At 35.6% G+C, this 16,047-nt stretch overlaps 3 protein-coding genes across 11 annotated transcripts; 2 read left to right on the top strand and 1 right to left on the bottom strand.

The window, feature by feature from the left end:
- Positions 1-205: 205 nt before the first annotated feature.
- Positions 206-3,156, bottom strand: LOC111016572 (protein EFFECTOR OF TRANSCRIPTION 2). 2 transcript variants are annotated; one of them, XM_022292013.2, is made up of 3 exons: positions 2,873-3,156; positions 1,845-2,207; positions 206-1,619 (listed from the first exon to the last, which is right to left on the bottom strand). In XM_022292013.2, exons 1-3 carry the CDS (start codon positions 2,954-2,956, stop codon positions 561-563), a joined length of 1,506 nt encoding a protein of 501 aa, XP_022147705.1. In that variant the 5' UTR covers positions 2,957-3,156; the 3' UTR covers positions 206-560. The 2 variants fall into 2 exon arrangements, with proteins under 2 accessions (XP_022147705.1, XP_087981173.1); XM_088125047.1 differs by having other exon boundaries at positions 1,836-2,207.
- A 3,346-nt stretch (positions 3,157-6,502) lies between these two features.
- LOC111016570 (inactive protein kinase SELMODRAFT_444075) lies at positions 6,503-10,720 on the top strand. The gene is made up of 9 exons (XM_022292012.2): positions 6,503-7,015; positions 7,517-7,671; positions 7,757-7,851; positions 8,050-9,080; positions 9,190-9,350; positions 9,513-9,589; positions 9,675-9,822; positions 9,982-10,131; positions 10,325-10,720. Exons 1-9 carry the CDS (start codon positions 6,853-6,855, stop codon positions 10,358-10,360), a joined length of 2,016 nt encoding a protein of 671 aa, XP_022147704.1. The 5' UTR covers positions 6,503-6,852; the 3' UTR covers positions 10,361-10,720.
- A 905-nt stretch (positions 10,721-11,625) lies between these two features.
- Positions 11,626-15,746, top strand: LPXA (bacterial transferase hexapeptide repeat-containing protein). Of its 8 annotated transcripts, none has more exons than XR_015791968.1 (11): positions 11,626-11,793; positions 11,872-11,957; positions 12,820-12,944; positions 13,044-13,152; positions 14,049-14,141; positions 14,250-14,366; positions 14,462-14,545; positions 14,783-14,887; positions 14,989-15,276; positions 15,395-15,460; positions 15,547-15,746. XR_015791968.1 is itself a non-coding variant. In XM_088126142.1 (11 exons), exons 1-10 carry the CDS (start codon positions 11,727-11,729, stop codon positions 15,274-15,276), a joined length of 996 nt encoding a protein of 331 aa, XP_087982268.1. In that variant the 5' UTR covers positions 11,630-11,726; the 3' UTR covers positions 15,395-15,746. The 8 variants fall into 8 exon arrangements, 6 of the variants coding, with proteins under 6 accessions (XP_087982267.1, XP_087982266.1, XP_087982269.1 ...); XR_015791967.1 differs by having other exon boundaries at positions 11,627-11,793; positions 14,989-15,300; XM_088126142.1 differs by having other exon boundaries at positions 11,630-11,793; positions 12,817-12,944; positions 14,989-15,075; positions 15,157-15,276; positions 15,395-15,746.
- Positions 15,747-16,047: the final 301 nt, after the last annotated feature.

Raw genomic sequence — 16,047 nt, forward strand, 5'->3', positions numbered from 1 at the left:
GAGCTCAAAAGACCATGAATTTAACAGCGAAGATGTGAGTGAATATTTTGCAATTTACCATTTGCAACTTTTAACTATTTTTCTTTGTATCCTAAATTGTAATCACTAATTTGAATTATGCAAGTAAATGAAACCATAAAGATACCAGTTTTTATGTCAAAAATTGCTGAAGATGAAAGATACCAGTTCTTGTTGACTCTAGAAATTTTGAAAATGACCATTCTTATTCCTCAACAAGGAGGTTTTCTACCTCTTCTGCGTCCAACAAGCAACTATAAGCTCAAGTAAGAACATTAAACTAGAAAAATAATCAGTCAATACAATAAAATCTTGTCCCCCATACTTCACTCCTGAAAGTAGTTTGAGTTATTTGCTCATGTTTCATTGTGTAGCCAGAGGAGTTATGAAACAGATGGATTCATTCTGGCTAAAACCTATTCTAGTCTCAAAGAAAAAGGAAGGAGAATTACCAGCCTGTTTTGCCTTGAAACCTTTTGTTTCCTTCACTAAATGAACTTGGTTCACAGATCTTATAAGCACACTCTTCACTAGATTTGAATCTAGCAGACAGAACCCATATCCGACACATTCGGATTAACACTCCTGGCTAACTTTGAAATCAACCCGTTAGTCCTCATTCCTTTATGTTCCCCACACCGAACTCGTCCTTTCACTGGCTGCCTTGTACAGTAGAGTCCATTGCCTAAATCAACACCACACGTTCTTTCAAAGACTGGGCTATCAAAAGATGGCTCTGAAGAATTGCCTGGTGTTATCAGAACTGGTTCAGGTTTTGATATGGACGATGAAGTTTGCTTATAATCTGAAGCAGTATGGTTATCCTGGCTCATAATCACATTGAGCAAAACTTTTGGTTTGGCTCCTTTAGACGATGTAAGGGTCGATCTACGAATTCTTTGTCCTTTGTGTTCTTCACACCGTTTCCTTCCTTGAACAGGGCGGCTTCTACATGGAGATCCATCATGTAGAACAACTCCACAAATTGGAAGAAAATTTCCCGTATCAGGAAATGAATCCGAAACCGAGACTTCTTCTGTGTTACAGGAATTCTCCCCATTGCTACCACAGAAGTCTTTGTCGCCATACTTGGTTGCTCTTACATCCACATACATTTGTAAAATCGATCTTCCAGATGAGTTCCTTAGTGACCCATTAATTCTCATCCCTTTATGTTCAGCACACCTCTTTCTTCCTTCAACAGGGGGCTTCCTACAAACCTCACCATAACCTATGGCCACTCCGCAGCTACTGCTATCAGCACCATTAACCTCATCGGTGTCCACAACTAGTCTAGGCCGAGTTCGGCTGAAGTTGAGAATGCGAGAAAAGAAATTGTTCCTCTCCTCAGGATAATCAGCTGGTTTGTTCGCTCTTGGAATTACCTTGCTTGTTTTAATTTTGATGCCCATCCGCTTCTGTCTAAAAGGTAGAAGCTTCCTGGCGATAACGGTAAACTTTGTAGTTCGGGAAGCGATATCCTCAAGCTTCTTGAAGACATCATTATGACGTCGTGCACCATTCCCACTTGTATTCCAAGCATAATCAAATGTTTTGAGCAGTTGAGCTTCTGTCATTTGCGCATCCCTCTTGTTCTTCATCTGACAAAACAACAAAAGAGAAATGAGAAACATACAATATTCATGTCAGAAAAAGTATGGCCTTCATCTAAAAATCTCGAAAGGGCGGTGGAAATGTGTTTTCATCTACAGCACTCAAAAGATACCATAAACAACCTACATTCAGAGACAAACTAGTGCAGTACTACAAGAACCAGATGGAACCATTTGACTCAAGTAAATAGATTCAGAACAGACCATACTTACAGGTGCCCATCTATACACAATCGAGTAGCCTCTTGAGAACATTTCCTGAAACAAACCAGGTCCCTTTTCAAGAGGTATAACTTTACAATCATCCACACATACATAGCCATTGCCCAAGTGAGAACCCGAACGACCATAGTGCTGGAGCCGAGTTCTCACATTATCGGCTTCGCCAAGGTAGACCGCAACTATCCAGTCTGCATCTAGCTTAGCAATCTCACGGCCCAAACCAGAGCTACATAAAGCTATGCCAAGCTCATACAGTCCAGGACTTGAAACTTTTGGAAGATTGTGAATTCTGTACCTCTCTGCACCTTCCTTTCCCGACGAATAGTCTTCCCAATCAGAAGGGGCCACAAGAATCTAAGACACCACAACATAAACCACAATGAGGAAAATGAAAGAAAGTGAACAGCCCCAAGAACACCCTCCCCCATCAATATGTGCCATAAGTTTGGTTATGGTGCTCACAAGAGGCACTGTTTTGGTCACTAATAATTACAAGCAAATCGCCCCGGAGGTGGCACATGGGGCCTTCGATATCACCTCCCGTGAGGTCTCGTATTCAAACCTTCGAGTGAACTTAATACCAAAAATTCTTCATGTCTCCTGGATTTGGACCTTTGGGTTGGGTGCCTCGATTTTTTTTTTCTTTTGATAAATAGGAGTCGGAGCTTGGTTCCCCTATACTTAGGGGCACCCAGTCCGAGACCCACGCCCGCCCAAGGTCCGGATCCAGGATGGTATTAAGCTCACTAAAAGATTAGAAATTGAGATCTCTAAACTATTAAGATGTATACAATACAACTGCAGTTGAATCCTTTGCCTGCTCCATATTCAGAGGCAGAAACAAATTATCATTAAAGGAATCACCAATTCAAGCGGCTTCTCCATAATTCAGGGATTTTACATCCGGATTCTGCGGCAAACATCCGCCATATTCATTCAAGCTAATTTCTATAAACAGCCTTACAGATTCCAAAATCGAAGCATACAAAAGGATAGAAAAACAGAGAGAGAAAGCGAACCTCCCATTTGGAGAAGTTGGAATCGTGTTTGGTGCGTTTACAGTCTTCCCTCTTCAGCCTCGCCGGGAAAAATTCGGCTCCCATCGCGATCGGAGATCAAGAAACTGACGGTTGCCCCATTATGAAGCGAGGCCTCAATCTCTTGTTCGCAGTGAAAGTTGTGAAGCTTTACACATATGGAAACAATTTTGAATTCGAAAGAATGGCGCCGGAATCATGAATCGGGTTGGTTTAGCGTTAGGTCAGTATTTGTTTTTCCCGGCGATTCAATTGTTCGATTTAATTGCTTTAATTGTTTAAAACAATTATTTAAAAAAATAATAAGTACTATAACGATAATACTTTAAGATTCTATTTTTATATTGTTACATATAAGACTAAAAATTTTAATTTAATGTTATTATGTAATAATATATTATATATCCCTTAATTTCTGTTTAACAAAAATGTGGAGTACAATAAATGTTCCAGAGCATGAAGATGAACATCTAACTTAATTTTGGCAAAATATGGAAAATTATTTAAAATATTTCCAAATGTTTGTTTTTATTAAAAAAAAACATATGATCTTTAACCTAGATTATCTCATAACTTTTATGCTATTTTGTAGTTTATTTTGTAGAGCTACATATTTAAAATATCAAAATGTTCTATAGGCTAAAAATATATTTTAGTTGGCATGATATGATAACAAATGTATATTCACAAGCAACAAAAGGTGCAAAAATATAACTTAAAGAGGAATATTAGTTTTTCTTTCTATGCATTTTTATGAGACTAATGGCATCAAATTCTTACAACAAAAAAGAATAATAATAATAAATAAATAAAGGAGGTTAACATTCCATTATTCCTAACAAAAAAAAAAGTGGAATAATTTCTTTTTCTTCCCTTTTTCCCCTTTTTTCCCTTTTTTTTTTGGCATTAAGGAATATAATTGCTGATATGGACAGTGTATTTTTGGTACAATATAGAATCTTGCAGAGAGGGTGGAATTAAAAAAAAAAAACAGCATCTTTCAGAACTCCATTTGTATGGGCAGTGAGGTAATTAAGATGAATAGAAATTATTTAGACATTTGTAATACTAAATAAAATGAATGAAAATGTGTCATAGGAACAATTTAGGGAAATTGCAGTGGATAGCAAAAATTTTCATGTATTTCAAAATATGTCATCAGTTTTTAAAATTTTCAAATATACAAAAATTTTCATTCACAGTAGTATATCATATACTCGTAATACATATTGCATAGACAATCATTATCATAGATATATCACATACATAAAGTTATTATTTTAAAATTGGACCTCAACAAAATACTATATTAAAAAAAAAACTAAATGTGGTTGTTATTTTATATTGATGAATTGGAGAGAAAATTTATATGGACCATAATTTATAAGACAAAGCTAAACTAATTACACTCTTTTTCTAAAATTGATCCAAACGAGTTGTTGAGAATCAAGGAAAGAGTCTGAGGTTGTAGTTCGCCAATAATTTTGGGTAAATTTTACATGAACGTTAAAAAAAACTTTTGGTCCCTGCAATTTGATCTTTGGCAACAATTTAGTTCATGAGTTTAATGCAACAATTGAATCTATATATTTAAAAATCTATAACAATTTAATCCCGACTATAAAAAATCTCCTCAAATTAAGTGTATTTTTATTCTATAACGACTTTGTAATTCTTTAACGTATGGGATTTTTCATGAATTATTGATAAACCATATTAAATCTTAATGATATTTTTCACAATAGGAATTAAATCGCTACAAAACTAAATTATTACAAATTAAAGGTCAAGGATTAAATGTTTTTTTTTTTTAACGAAATGGAAATTCATGAAAAACCAGAAAACTCCCTAGTGGCCACATTACATAGGACTACAAAGCAGAGCAAAGAGTATGGGCACAACCATTTACCTCATTTAATTACAAGAAATAACTCCATAATAATCCATCAAAGCAAAAATTTCATCAATAATCCAACCAACTAACTAATACATATAAAGAATTCGTTTCAATTTAGATTGGGCATAACCCACTAGATAGTGCATTTTATTCGACACTTCTCAAATTACTTGTCATTTGCATAGTCTAGTAACCATTCCAAAAATATTAGATTAACCACAATCTTCTATCAACTTGAAACATTTTCATATTAGAAATAAAATTTCAAGGATTAAATCATTATTCTCAAGAAATATATTTTTTAACCTCACATTAACTTACCAGCATTGTACTTTCCAAACACTATTTTTCACTCTCTTAGTAAATATTGATGAGATTAAATATATATATATATATATATATATTATATTAGCCAGTGGGTGGCCCAAAAACTCACTGAAAAAAATAATAATAAATAAATTAGTAAAGCCTTTCAAAGCTTCTTTATTATTGTCCCATTGCTTCCTCCCATCTTTTCCCCTAACCTTGTCTTTTCCAAAGCAAATCATTTTCTTTTTAAATATCTTTTTAATTAATGGGAAACTATGAACTCAGAAAGGAATTTATCTACAGTCAACCCCAACTTTTGTTTGTGAGAAAAGAAAACACATCTTTTAATCTGACAGAAAATATAATATGCGGTCAAAAAAGAATTTAAATACTATTTTGGTCTATGTATATTTGATTATGATTTATTGTAATTTGGTTCTTACGTGTATCAGATTTTGTTTATTTTAATCTCTCTACTTTTGGTTTTGCTTCTATATTTAAAAAAAAACGTCATTTAAGTTACTATTAGCAAAATTTTAATACAATTTTTTACACAATAGAAATTTTTGATAAAATTGTAATATTAAAATTACAATGAAACAAATAGAGATAAAAATGAAAATGAATGAATCAACGTTTGAAAATAAATTTCTTCTTTTTTAAAAATTTAAGTGAAACAATTGGAACGAAAATAGCATTTAAAAAAAAAAGAAAAATCAAGATCATTTTTATAATAATGTTCTGTTGGTAGAGTAGACGAGGGGTTGATAATCGAGTTTATAGTCTTAATAAATTTGATTTATTATTAAAGAGGTCAGTGAATTGAAATTAAACCCCAAGTTTACGTAAGATTTGATGGTGAATCATGAGTTCATTTTTCCATTCTCATAAATCCAAATTTTAATACTAAAATATCTTAAAACTCAGATTTGTTGAGTTCAAAGGACACAACATGAGATATCCCAGTTAAAAAAAAAAAAAAAGATTAAAAGAATGGAAAAATAGTAAAAAAAGAAAAAAAGAGAGAGAGAGATATTTTGGCATTTGGGATTTCTTAGAAAGAAAGCAACGTCATTTCGTTTTCGTCTTGATCAAAAAAGCCATCAGGAATAGGATTATTGGAAGTTAGCTGCTGGAATCATCGATAAGTTTTTGTTTTCATATTCATTTTATTTTAAGACTTTTAACCAATCCCTCTGTTTCTTTTGTGTCGTTTTGTTTGTCCCCATTCCCAACATTTTGCAGCTTTGGCTTGCAATTGTCCGAAAAACAAAAATACTTAGACAACTTATTATTTATCAAATATTTACTGTTACGGCCATGTATTTTCCATTGCTTTTGGGATTTGTAGATTTTATTACTTTCTCCCGAGGAGAGAATGGGGAAATGGGTGGAGAATTGGCTCGACTTTACTCAGTAAAGTTTTGTGGGGCTGCGTGAATTTCACATGTAAAGTAAGTGAGAAGTGCGTGGCTCACTCTACTTTCTCTCTTTAAGCTTTTTTTTCTTCTTTCCATTTTCCCATTTAGCACCTCGGTTTCCGGGGCATTTCCATCGCTGATTTCACTGCTCATTGCTGCAGCAATATTAATTAGGAATACAGATTTCCCTTCTTTTTTTCCTGTTTTCAGTGTCGGTTTCTTTTTGGGGGGTTTTCATTTCAGGGGCCTCTTTAATGGCGATTTCTGACATGGGTGTGGAAATTTGATCCTCAAGATTGGGAACTGAACTGGGTTTGTGGTTATTGTGAGGGTTTATGGAGATGGGTCGTCTGGATTTGGCTGGGAAAGTGGTGGTCGTCGCCATTAAAGCCACCTCCAAGGATGTTTCCAAGGCTGCTCTCGTTTGGGCCTTGACTCATGTGGTTCAGCCTGGAGATCATATTAAGCTCCTCGTCGTTATCCCTTCTCATCCTTCAAGTAAGATTCCCTTTGTGTTTCTACGACAGGTTAACATTAAACTTTACGAAATTCATAGTGTTTTTGTTGAAGTTTTTGGCCCAAGATGACAAGAATATAGCAGTTTTCAGACACGTTTTGGTTGCATTTATGATGTCTAGTTAGATGAGGAGAGGTGGATGTCTGATAAATAAATGTAGCATTTATTTTGAGTATCAATTGGAATTTATTTTGGGACTCTTTAATTGAATGTACAAGAAAAATCTTGGAATTCCTTTTACTCAAATGACAAATGTACAAGAAAAGACTATTCACTAAAACATGAGAATCTTTAGTTATAATGGGATATCAATTTGAGAAGATTTTCCAGAACTTTCCAGAAAAACTACTACCCCATTGATGAGAATATAAGAATATTTGGTTGACCAATTTATTACATTCAACTATTCAATTTCTTTCAGTTAGTTGCTCTCTTTTTTCCTCTGCCTGTAAAAGTTTTGATGGAAAATCATATTGTTATAGGTAAATGGATGCGGGGATTTTCCCGATTGACCGGCGACTGCACGATCGGTCATCTGAGAATTCCATCGGGAACCCTTTCAGATCAGAAGGATGACATTGTGCATTCTTGTTCTCAAATGGTAAATCAGCTTCATGGTGCATATGACCCACTGAAGGTCTGTTCAATAACTTATTTACAAAGGGTTTTTAATATTTCCTACTTGTCTACAAATCCTCAAGTTTCGGAATCTTTTTTTGCAGATAAAAGTCAGGATCAAAGTTCTTTCAGGTTTGGCTCGGGGTATGGTGGCTACTGAAGCTAAGAAAGCTCAATCAAACTGGGTCATATTGGATAAGTAATAGATATAATGTCAACGTTGTATCTATTAGGCATATTCATTTGTATGAACTGTATGCATTTTAGGCATATGCAATGACGTGTCACGTGTTCTCCTCGATGAATTTGGCGTCTTCGCTGTGTACTTTTAAGCCTTTTCTTTGACATTTCTTTTGCTCCCATTTGCTCATTCTTGGTGTTTCATAATTGTGGACAGACAGTTGAAGGATGAAAGGAAAAACTGTTTGGAAGAACTGCAGTGCAATGTTGTTCTTATGAAGAAATCTCAACCGAAGGTTCTTCGTCTAAATTTGATGGATTCCCCGAAAATGAATACTAGACAAGCTTGGATATCATCACACGAATTAGAAGCTTCGCAGAAGTGTCTTAAAAGCTACTTCGATGAATCGACCATGTTCAGGGCTCCAGATATGACTCCTGCAAGTACTCCTGATGTAGAGTCTCCTCTTACCATAACTGATGTTGGAACATCGTCGATATCGAGCTCGGATGTGGGCAGTTCATCTGTGTTCTCAGGGATTTGTGGCAGCCTGAGAAATGAATCCAGAACAGCATCTGGAGGAGGGAGACATTTGTCTGGATCTGAATGTGATTCTGATAGCGAAAAGCAAACACCCTCAGTTTCATACTTCCATCGTTGTATGGTTGATATTCTAAGTTACAGGCGAAAATTCCTGCAACACACGATGGAAGAATCACAGAACGCTCATGGTAGACCTCCATCTTCAATACGCCAAGGTTTGGTCAAGAAAGCTTCGACTATTTCTCTAGAACCCAGCCCCGATGTGGTGAATCGAAATACCGATATGAGTTCAAGCAGAAACATAAGGAACACAGTTTTGTTATCGAGGAAAGCACCTCTAGGCCCTCCCCCGCTGTGTTCAATGTGTCAACACAAGGCCCCTGCATTTGGGAATCCTCCTAGATGGTTCACTTATGCAGAACTCGAAGTTGCTACAAGTGGATTTGCACAAACAAATTTTCTGGCTGAGGGTGGATTTGGGTCTGTGCACCGTGGCATCTTACCAGATGGACAAGTCATTGCTGTCAAGCAATATAAACTGGCCAGTACTCAGGGAGATCGAGAATTTTGTTCGGAAGTTGAGGTCTTAAGTTGTGCCCAACATCGGAATGTTGTGATGCTCATCGGATTTTGTGTGGAGGGCGGAAGAAGGTTGCTTGTTTATGAATATATTTGCAATGGATCTCTTGATTCTCATCTTTATGGTAAATTATTGGAACCTTCCTCTTTTTCAAGTTCACGGCTTCCTTGTATCCTTGTGATTGTTTCAATGTCCAAGTAAATCACGTCTAGCTTCATATCCCATCTTTGCAGGAAGAAATCGTGATCCTCTGAAATGGTCTGCACGACAGAAGATTGCGGTTGGAGCTGCTCGAGGTTTGAGATACCTTCATGAAGAGTGTAGAGTGGGCTGTATTGTGCACCGCGATATTCGCCCAAACAATATCCTCCTCACTCATGATTTTGAACCACTAGTGAGTCAATTGCCCTCATGTCATTGATCCCCAGTTATGTGTGTGTTTATATAAGAATCACAGTCTCTCTGTCAAATAAGAACGATTGTGAAGTGTGCCTTTTTTGAGTTTTCTGGCTAATAATTTGAGTAAATGACGTGGAACTTTGTCTTCGAGTTATAGGTTGGAGATTTTGGGCTGGCAAGGTGGCAGCCAGATGGTGATCTGGCAGTGGAAACTAGAATCCTTGGGAGATTTGGGTAACCATTTCATTCTCTTATTTCTTCCTTTTCATCTCACAAACTAGAAATCAGAAGTTGAATTTCAAGTTCTTTGCTTGCTTAGCTATCTGGCTCCAGAGTATGCACAGAGTGGCCAAATCACAGAGAAGGCCGATACTTACTCGTTTGGCGTAGTCTTGCTGGAACTCGTGACTGGACGAAAAGCGATTGATTTAAATCGTCCCAAGGGCCAGCAGTGCCTCACCGAATGGGTAAGTTGTCTCGGAAGTGGCAAAGTTTGTAGAACCATTGGACCACGACTAGACATCTTGATCCATTCTTTTAATGGGCAGCACAATTTGCCTTCCCTCTTCTCATCCAACTTCATGTCTTCTCTGATCCATTTTGCTTGCATTTCATGTCGGGATCAGGCAAAAAACCTGCTGCGAAAAGATGCCATCTCCGAACTGGTCGATCCGTGCTTGAGGAATTGTTATTCAGAAGAGGAAGTTCACCGTATGCTGCAATGCGCTTCCTTGTGCATCAAGCACGACCCGTATGTAAGACCACGTATGTCTCAGGTAGGATTTGGCCCATTCGAGCGATCACTGTTTTGCATAACTATATAATACTTCATTCCAAAAGCACAGCCTAAAACACACACACGCAGACACACACAAGCACTCTAAAGCCTAACTCCCATCATCTAACGTTTCGACGTCGTATGGTGTGTTGACCACCCTTAATGGCGTCTCAATGCCATGCTTGTTGTAGGTGCTTCGGGTTTTGGAGGGCGACATCGTTTTGTAAAGCAGCGGCCATGTAAGAAGCTTGCAGGAAAATTTTGCAGAGAAGTTGTAGCATAATATGGCGTGATATGTTGCAGTGAGGCCAATTGGTCTTTCTGAAGTGCCATGAAAGAAGAGGGTGAAGAAAGGAATTCCACTTTGCAAAACCAGCCTTTTAATCCCATTATTTTGGTGGTTATTATGAGATTAAATCAATGGATTTGTTTGTATTTGTAATGTAAATAAGGATCAAAGTTGCTTATGTAACCATAAAAATGTCAAGATTTGGGTTAGGATTAATTTCAAATAAAGATACTTGTATTGTATGATATTGTAATATTAATTTCCATTTTTATAATCTAAACCTCTATTTTTCTCTCAACTCTCAAAAGTGTCTCACGTCTTCTATTTTCTTGTAAAGTAAATATATGAGGGATTTTTTTTTTTAATTTTTAATGTTATTTGAGGTGTAAGAATTTTGTTATTTGAAAAAAAATGAAATAAATAAAAAAAAACATCCTATTTGGAAAAAGGAATATATATATATATATATATTACATATTGTCTTAACTACTAAACTATATGTTTATATCCAAAAAATTTCATTAGTTTTACTAGTATATTTACTAAAGAGAATCTTATATAATATAAAAAATAAGTATTCTTTATTAATTCAATTAGAATGATATACTATATAGAGAATATATTGTATAGGTCTCAATTTATCTTTTCAATTATCATTTTTCTTTCTTTCACGTGTCTGTCTGTCAATCCTACAAACTAGTCCATGTTGGTCTAATAAACATGTGAATCATCGTCAATCCTTCCATTTTATCAAAATACATGATTTAATCTACTGTTCCATATTTGTGATGTAATATTCTTAATAGGTTAAATTACAAACATAATTTCTGGCTCAAGATTAGGTCCTTTTTAACTTTTGATATTGTATCTCATAGGTATTTGAATTAAAAATAAAAAAAAAATTTATAATAAATAATGAGCATATTAAATACAAAATTAAATTTTTACTCACATGTTAAACATTCTATTGTAGTTTGAGCATTATTAGAAGCAGTCAATCTGAATTTAACTCAACTAATTCAGATATCAATTCCTAACTATAAGATTATGAGTTCGAATATCGACCCACATCTATTTTATTAAAAAAATACAGAAAAAACATCGGAAGTTTAGAAATATGCTCTTAGATACCCTGACATTCTACTATTTTTTTTATTAAACTTGTAATTAAAAAAAAGGTAATTAAACTCATTTTAAAAATGCGAAATATTTCACAGTGTCGCGGGTAATTTAACGCTTTACTTTTATTTTGTAGTCTCCGGTGAAGCGACCGGCGACAGAGGAGTCAGTACTCGCTCCCGCCGATGCAGTCGCTGCTCAAAGCTCGCAAGTCATTTTGCTCCTTCAATCGCCTCCGCTTCTCATCAACTGGTTCGTATATCCTTCGCTCTGTAACCTCCACTCTCCTTCCTTTATATCGAGCTTGTAGGTTTGTTTTCCACGTTACAGTCGTAAAATCGGAACCTGCAACTGGAGGAACCTCTACTTTCATCCATCCAACTGCTGTCGTACATCCGGATGCTGTAATCGGCGAGGTATCTTTTTTTCTTTTTCTGCTACTTTTGATGTGGAGCGAATGGACTGTATTGTTTTTTAATTGTATTAGTCGGATGTCTCAACTGTTCGGGATTCAGCTAATTTTAAATTTCTCGGCGTTTATGTCTATAATTATTGCACTAATCGTAGTTCCTTTATCGTTAGTTACTGAATCCAGCGGTTCTTTTGAATGAGAACTACATCTGACTAAAAAACTTTGCATTAGACTGTGCTGTTTTATTCCTGAGTGAGATTTTAAACATATATTTATATTTAGTATATATATCATATTTACCCAAATACATAATTAAAAATTGCTGAAGTATTTTCTTAAAAAAAGCATTTATTATTAAAATGAAGATGCATTACATTTATATATTTGTAAAGTATATCTATTTGTGATTTATGAAATGCATAATGTCTTCTTTTTAGAATATTACATTACATGATGAGGTGGAGACCTGAGTCTACAACCTCTTAGAAGAAGTAGAGTTGCCTTACCCAGCCAAGTTTGCGCAAAATGCATAATATTAATAGTCAATATATCTGTGCATGACATTAATTTTAACTTTATTGTGCTTTGTAGTCATGTTATATATCTTATAATTCTTTAATACAAATGGTACTAGTCTATTTGTTATTACGAAACAATTTAGAAAAATCTTGATGATGTATAGGCCAGGAAACTGTCAAAAGAATACAGTATACTTAGATTGCAAGGAATAACACATCTATTCCATAGGAATTATACAACAATATTAATCAATGGCCTTATTTGTAGTTAAATGGTGAATTTGGTGGGTTTCATTTTTGTTACTGACTTGTAAAGAATTCAATTCATTAATCTTCCTCATGTAGCAGGATGGGTATATTGGTCCATTCTGTACTGTGGGAGCCTTTGCAAAGCTTGGAAGTGGTTGTCAGTTGCATCCAGGGAGCCATGTTTTCGGCTGTACAGAACTTGGGGATCAATGTGTCTTGATGACGTGAGTTTGAGTTCTACCAGCCTCTTTTTGTAGTATGATGTTAAGTATGAATTACACGACTTTTCTGATGCGCTTATATTACAAAACATGGTCAGGCAGTGGCGCTATAGTTGGTGAGGATCTTCCTGGTCGGACAGTCATTGGGTGTAATAACAAAATAGGTCACCATGCAGTGGTTGGCATTAGATGCCAAGACATGAAATACAAGGTTGATATTTTAATCTTACTTACATTGTCAAAATTCATAGTTGGATGGATGCAAAACAAAATGCCATGTTTTGTTTCAATTATATTCAGTTGGTGCCCTGTTCTTGTTTGATTTTGGCTCATTAGTGCACCTGTTTCCTAAGAGATTCAATTTGATCAAATGAGATAGAGTCAAACAGTGTGATAAACAATGCCGCTGGTGAGTGAGAGCTTCCCAGTAGTTTTTAGTATAAAGCTGGATTATATTATAAATGTCAAGCCTACCCAATTATAGCATTGATCATTATATTCTGATGTACTTGCTGATAGAATGACTGGAAAAATCATTTTGTGGAAGCTGAATGCATATAATGATCAAGGCTAGAATTGGGTAGGCTTGACATTCATCCAATTCTATGCTGAACCAAAGAGAGTGCAGTTGGTTTTTTGATAAATATTCTTCATATTCAGCATTTTTCAATCATCTGTTCAGTTATTTGTTCTTCATATTCCGGGATTATCTTTCCATTTTCTTCTTTGCAACAGGTGGATAAAGTTAATAGTAAAAGCAACTTTTTAGTCTGCCCCTCATACCTATAGTTTTTCCCACACATACCACTTAGGGCCCGTTGAATAGTCTTTCCCATTATATCATTATTACACTGGGAGATGTTCTTCATTTTTTTTTATAAAATTGAGATCTTCTCTTTCTGACTAGCTGCTGATGAATGGGTTGTAACAGATTAGTAAACTTTATTGCTTTAATTTTTTAATGTTATCAGTAACACATGCATCCATTTCTGTGAACTATGATTAATATTACAGGATTAGTTTAGATATTGTTATGAGAACCCATGGTGGTTATTGTCTTGAAAGAGGATGGTTGCTCTTAATATGACATTACTCCTCATGATTTAGCCAGGGGTTGAATGTTTCCTTGATGTTGGAGATAACAATGACATAAGAGAACATTCATCAATCCACCGATCTTCAAAGTCAAGTGACGTGACAGTAAGATCAGAATCAGACAGGCCTGAAGATACTTTAATTATTTTTTTGGTTGTTAGAATCTATTATATGGTTCATCATAACATTCTTTTATTCTTGGTGTGAAATCAGGTCATTGGTGATAACAATCTCATAATGGGATCCTGTCACATTGCTCATGACTGCAAGATTGGTAACAACAATATTTTTGCAAATAATACTCTTCTAGCCGGACATGTTGAGGTGGAGGTTAGATGCCTTCTTATCATTATCTGCACAAATTAACATCTGGTGTGGTTCAAGCTGTATTTGATATTAAGTTGATTTAAGTGTTTCCATTGTAGGACTATGTTCACACATCAGGAGCCACTGCAGTTCATCAGTTTTGCCATGTTGGCTCTTTCTCGTTCGTCGCTGGGGGTACCGTGGTATCTTCATTTTTTCATTTTATTGTCTTTGTCACTCTACACTGATTATGTTTTTAGGAACATGCGTTGGATGCTCAAGCATGCAATGATATATGATCTCCTAAATGCAAACTAATTGTCCTGTTGTTTACTTGAACCTATTTGATTTTGCGAGTGCGTGTGTTTAGAACCATCCATAAAAAAGCAATTCTTTTATTTGCCAACCCAATTTCATTTAACAATATTACATGCCTGAAGGTTTCACAAGATGTCCCCAAGTATATGATGGTGATGGGAGAAAGAGCAGAACTTCGCGGTTTAAATCTAGAGGGACTCCGGCGGAACGGATTCACAGTGGAAGAGGTTGCAATTCATGGAATTTCATTATGATGATTTACAAATTTATTCGCACCATTTAATGATATATGTAAGAGCTTACCAAATATTTTTGTGCATTGATCCAGATAAATGGCTTGAGATCTGCTTACAGGAAAGTATTCATGCCTACTGATGCAAATTCTAAAGGGCTTGAAGAACGTCTAGAGGAAGTGGTATTGCACATCTCTCTTTCTCTCTCTCTCTCTCTCTCCTCGGACAGATATAAACAAACTAAAGCTAAATCACTCTTGCAGGAACAGCATGAAAAGCTGGCTCATATACCTCCAGTGTGTTCCATGATTCAGTCAATACGTGCCTCGTTTGAACAAAATCGTCGAGGAATATGCAAATTTAGACCATGGAGTCGCTCTTAAGTAAGATTGTGCTCACCTCTCTAGGTAAAAGCTTTTTCCCCAGCTTCCTGAGCACACACAAATTATTCTGCACGTTGTTCCCGAACATAAAGGCAACAATTTGTACTATTTGGTCTAGGTGATCCATGCACTTGTTCGTCGAATTATCAAGCATCATTCGCCGAGAAAGTTTCAATTTGCAAAAGTAATCAAGATTCTCTAGAGCACAGTTTCGACCCAAGAAAAACTTGCACTTGTTACAGGTTTTAATTTTTTCTTCTGGTGTTGTAGTTGCTGCCAGTATACTATCGTCTCCACAGGATATTGTTAATTAGCGGAGTACTCGAGAGCTGCGTGACATCGTATGACCTTCATTCTTTTTGATAGAACCTTTATATTAGAAAATCAATGTACTGGTGAATCAAGTGCGTAATGAGGGAAAACTTTCAGTTTGCCTAACAAAATTTATGGAATTGCTCATGTTTTCCTCACCCTTTTCTTTGTACGAAGTTGCAGAAAAAATAAGACTTTGACAATTTTGACAAATCTAGTCTTGTTCCATTTGGGCCAATTTTTCCACTCCATTTCAATCAGCCCTGAAGAAGAAGAAGAAGAAGAAGAAACATCTAGGTATTTCACCAAACAGATTTGACTATTCTACAATTTCTACTTCCACATGAATAAATAGCATATTCTCTTATATATTCCTTTTAGAAGTTGCATATGCATCTCCTTCTGAGAATATAAATCTGTAGTTCTGTGGATAATTTCTTGGTAATAACCACAAAGAAT

The sequence above is a fragment of the Momordica charantia genome (genome assembly GCF_013281855.1).
Source record: "Momordica charantia cultivar OHB3-1 chromosome 6 unlocalized genomic scaffold, Mcharantia_2.0 BLBB01000006.1, whole genome shotgun sequence".
NCBI classification, from domain to species: domain Eukaryota; kingdom Viridiplantae; phylum Streptophyta; class Magnoliopsida; order Cucurbitales; family Cucurbitaceae; genus Momordica; species Momordica charantia.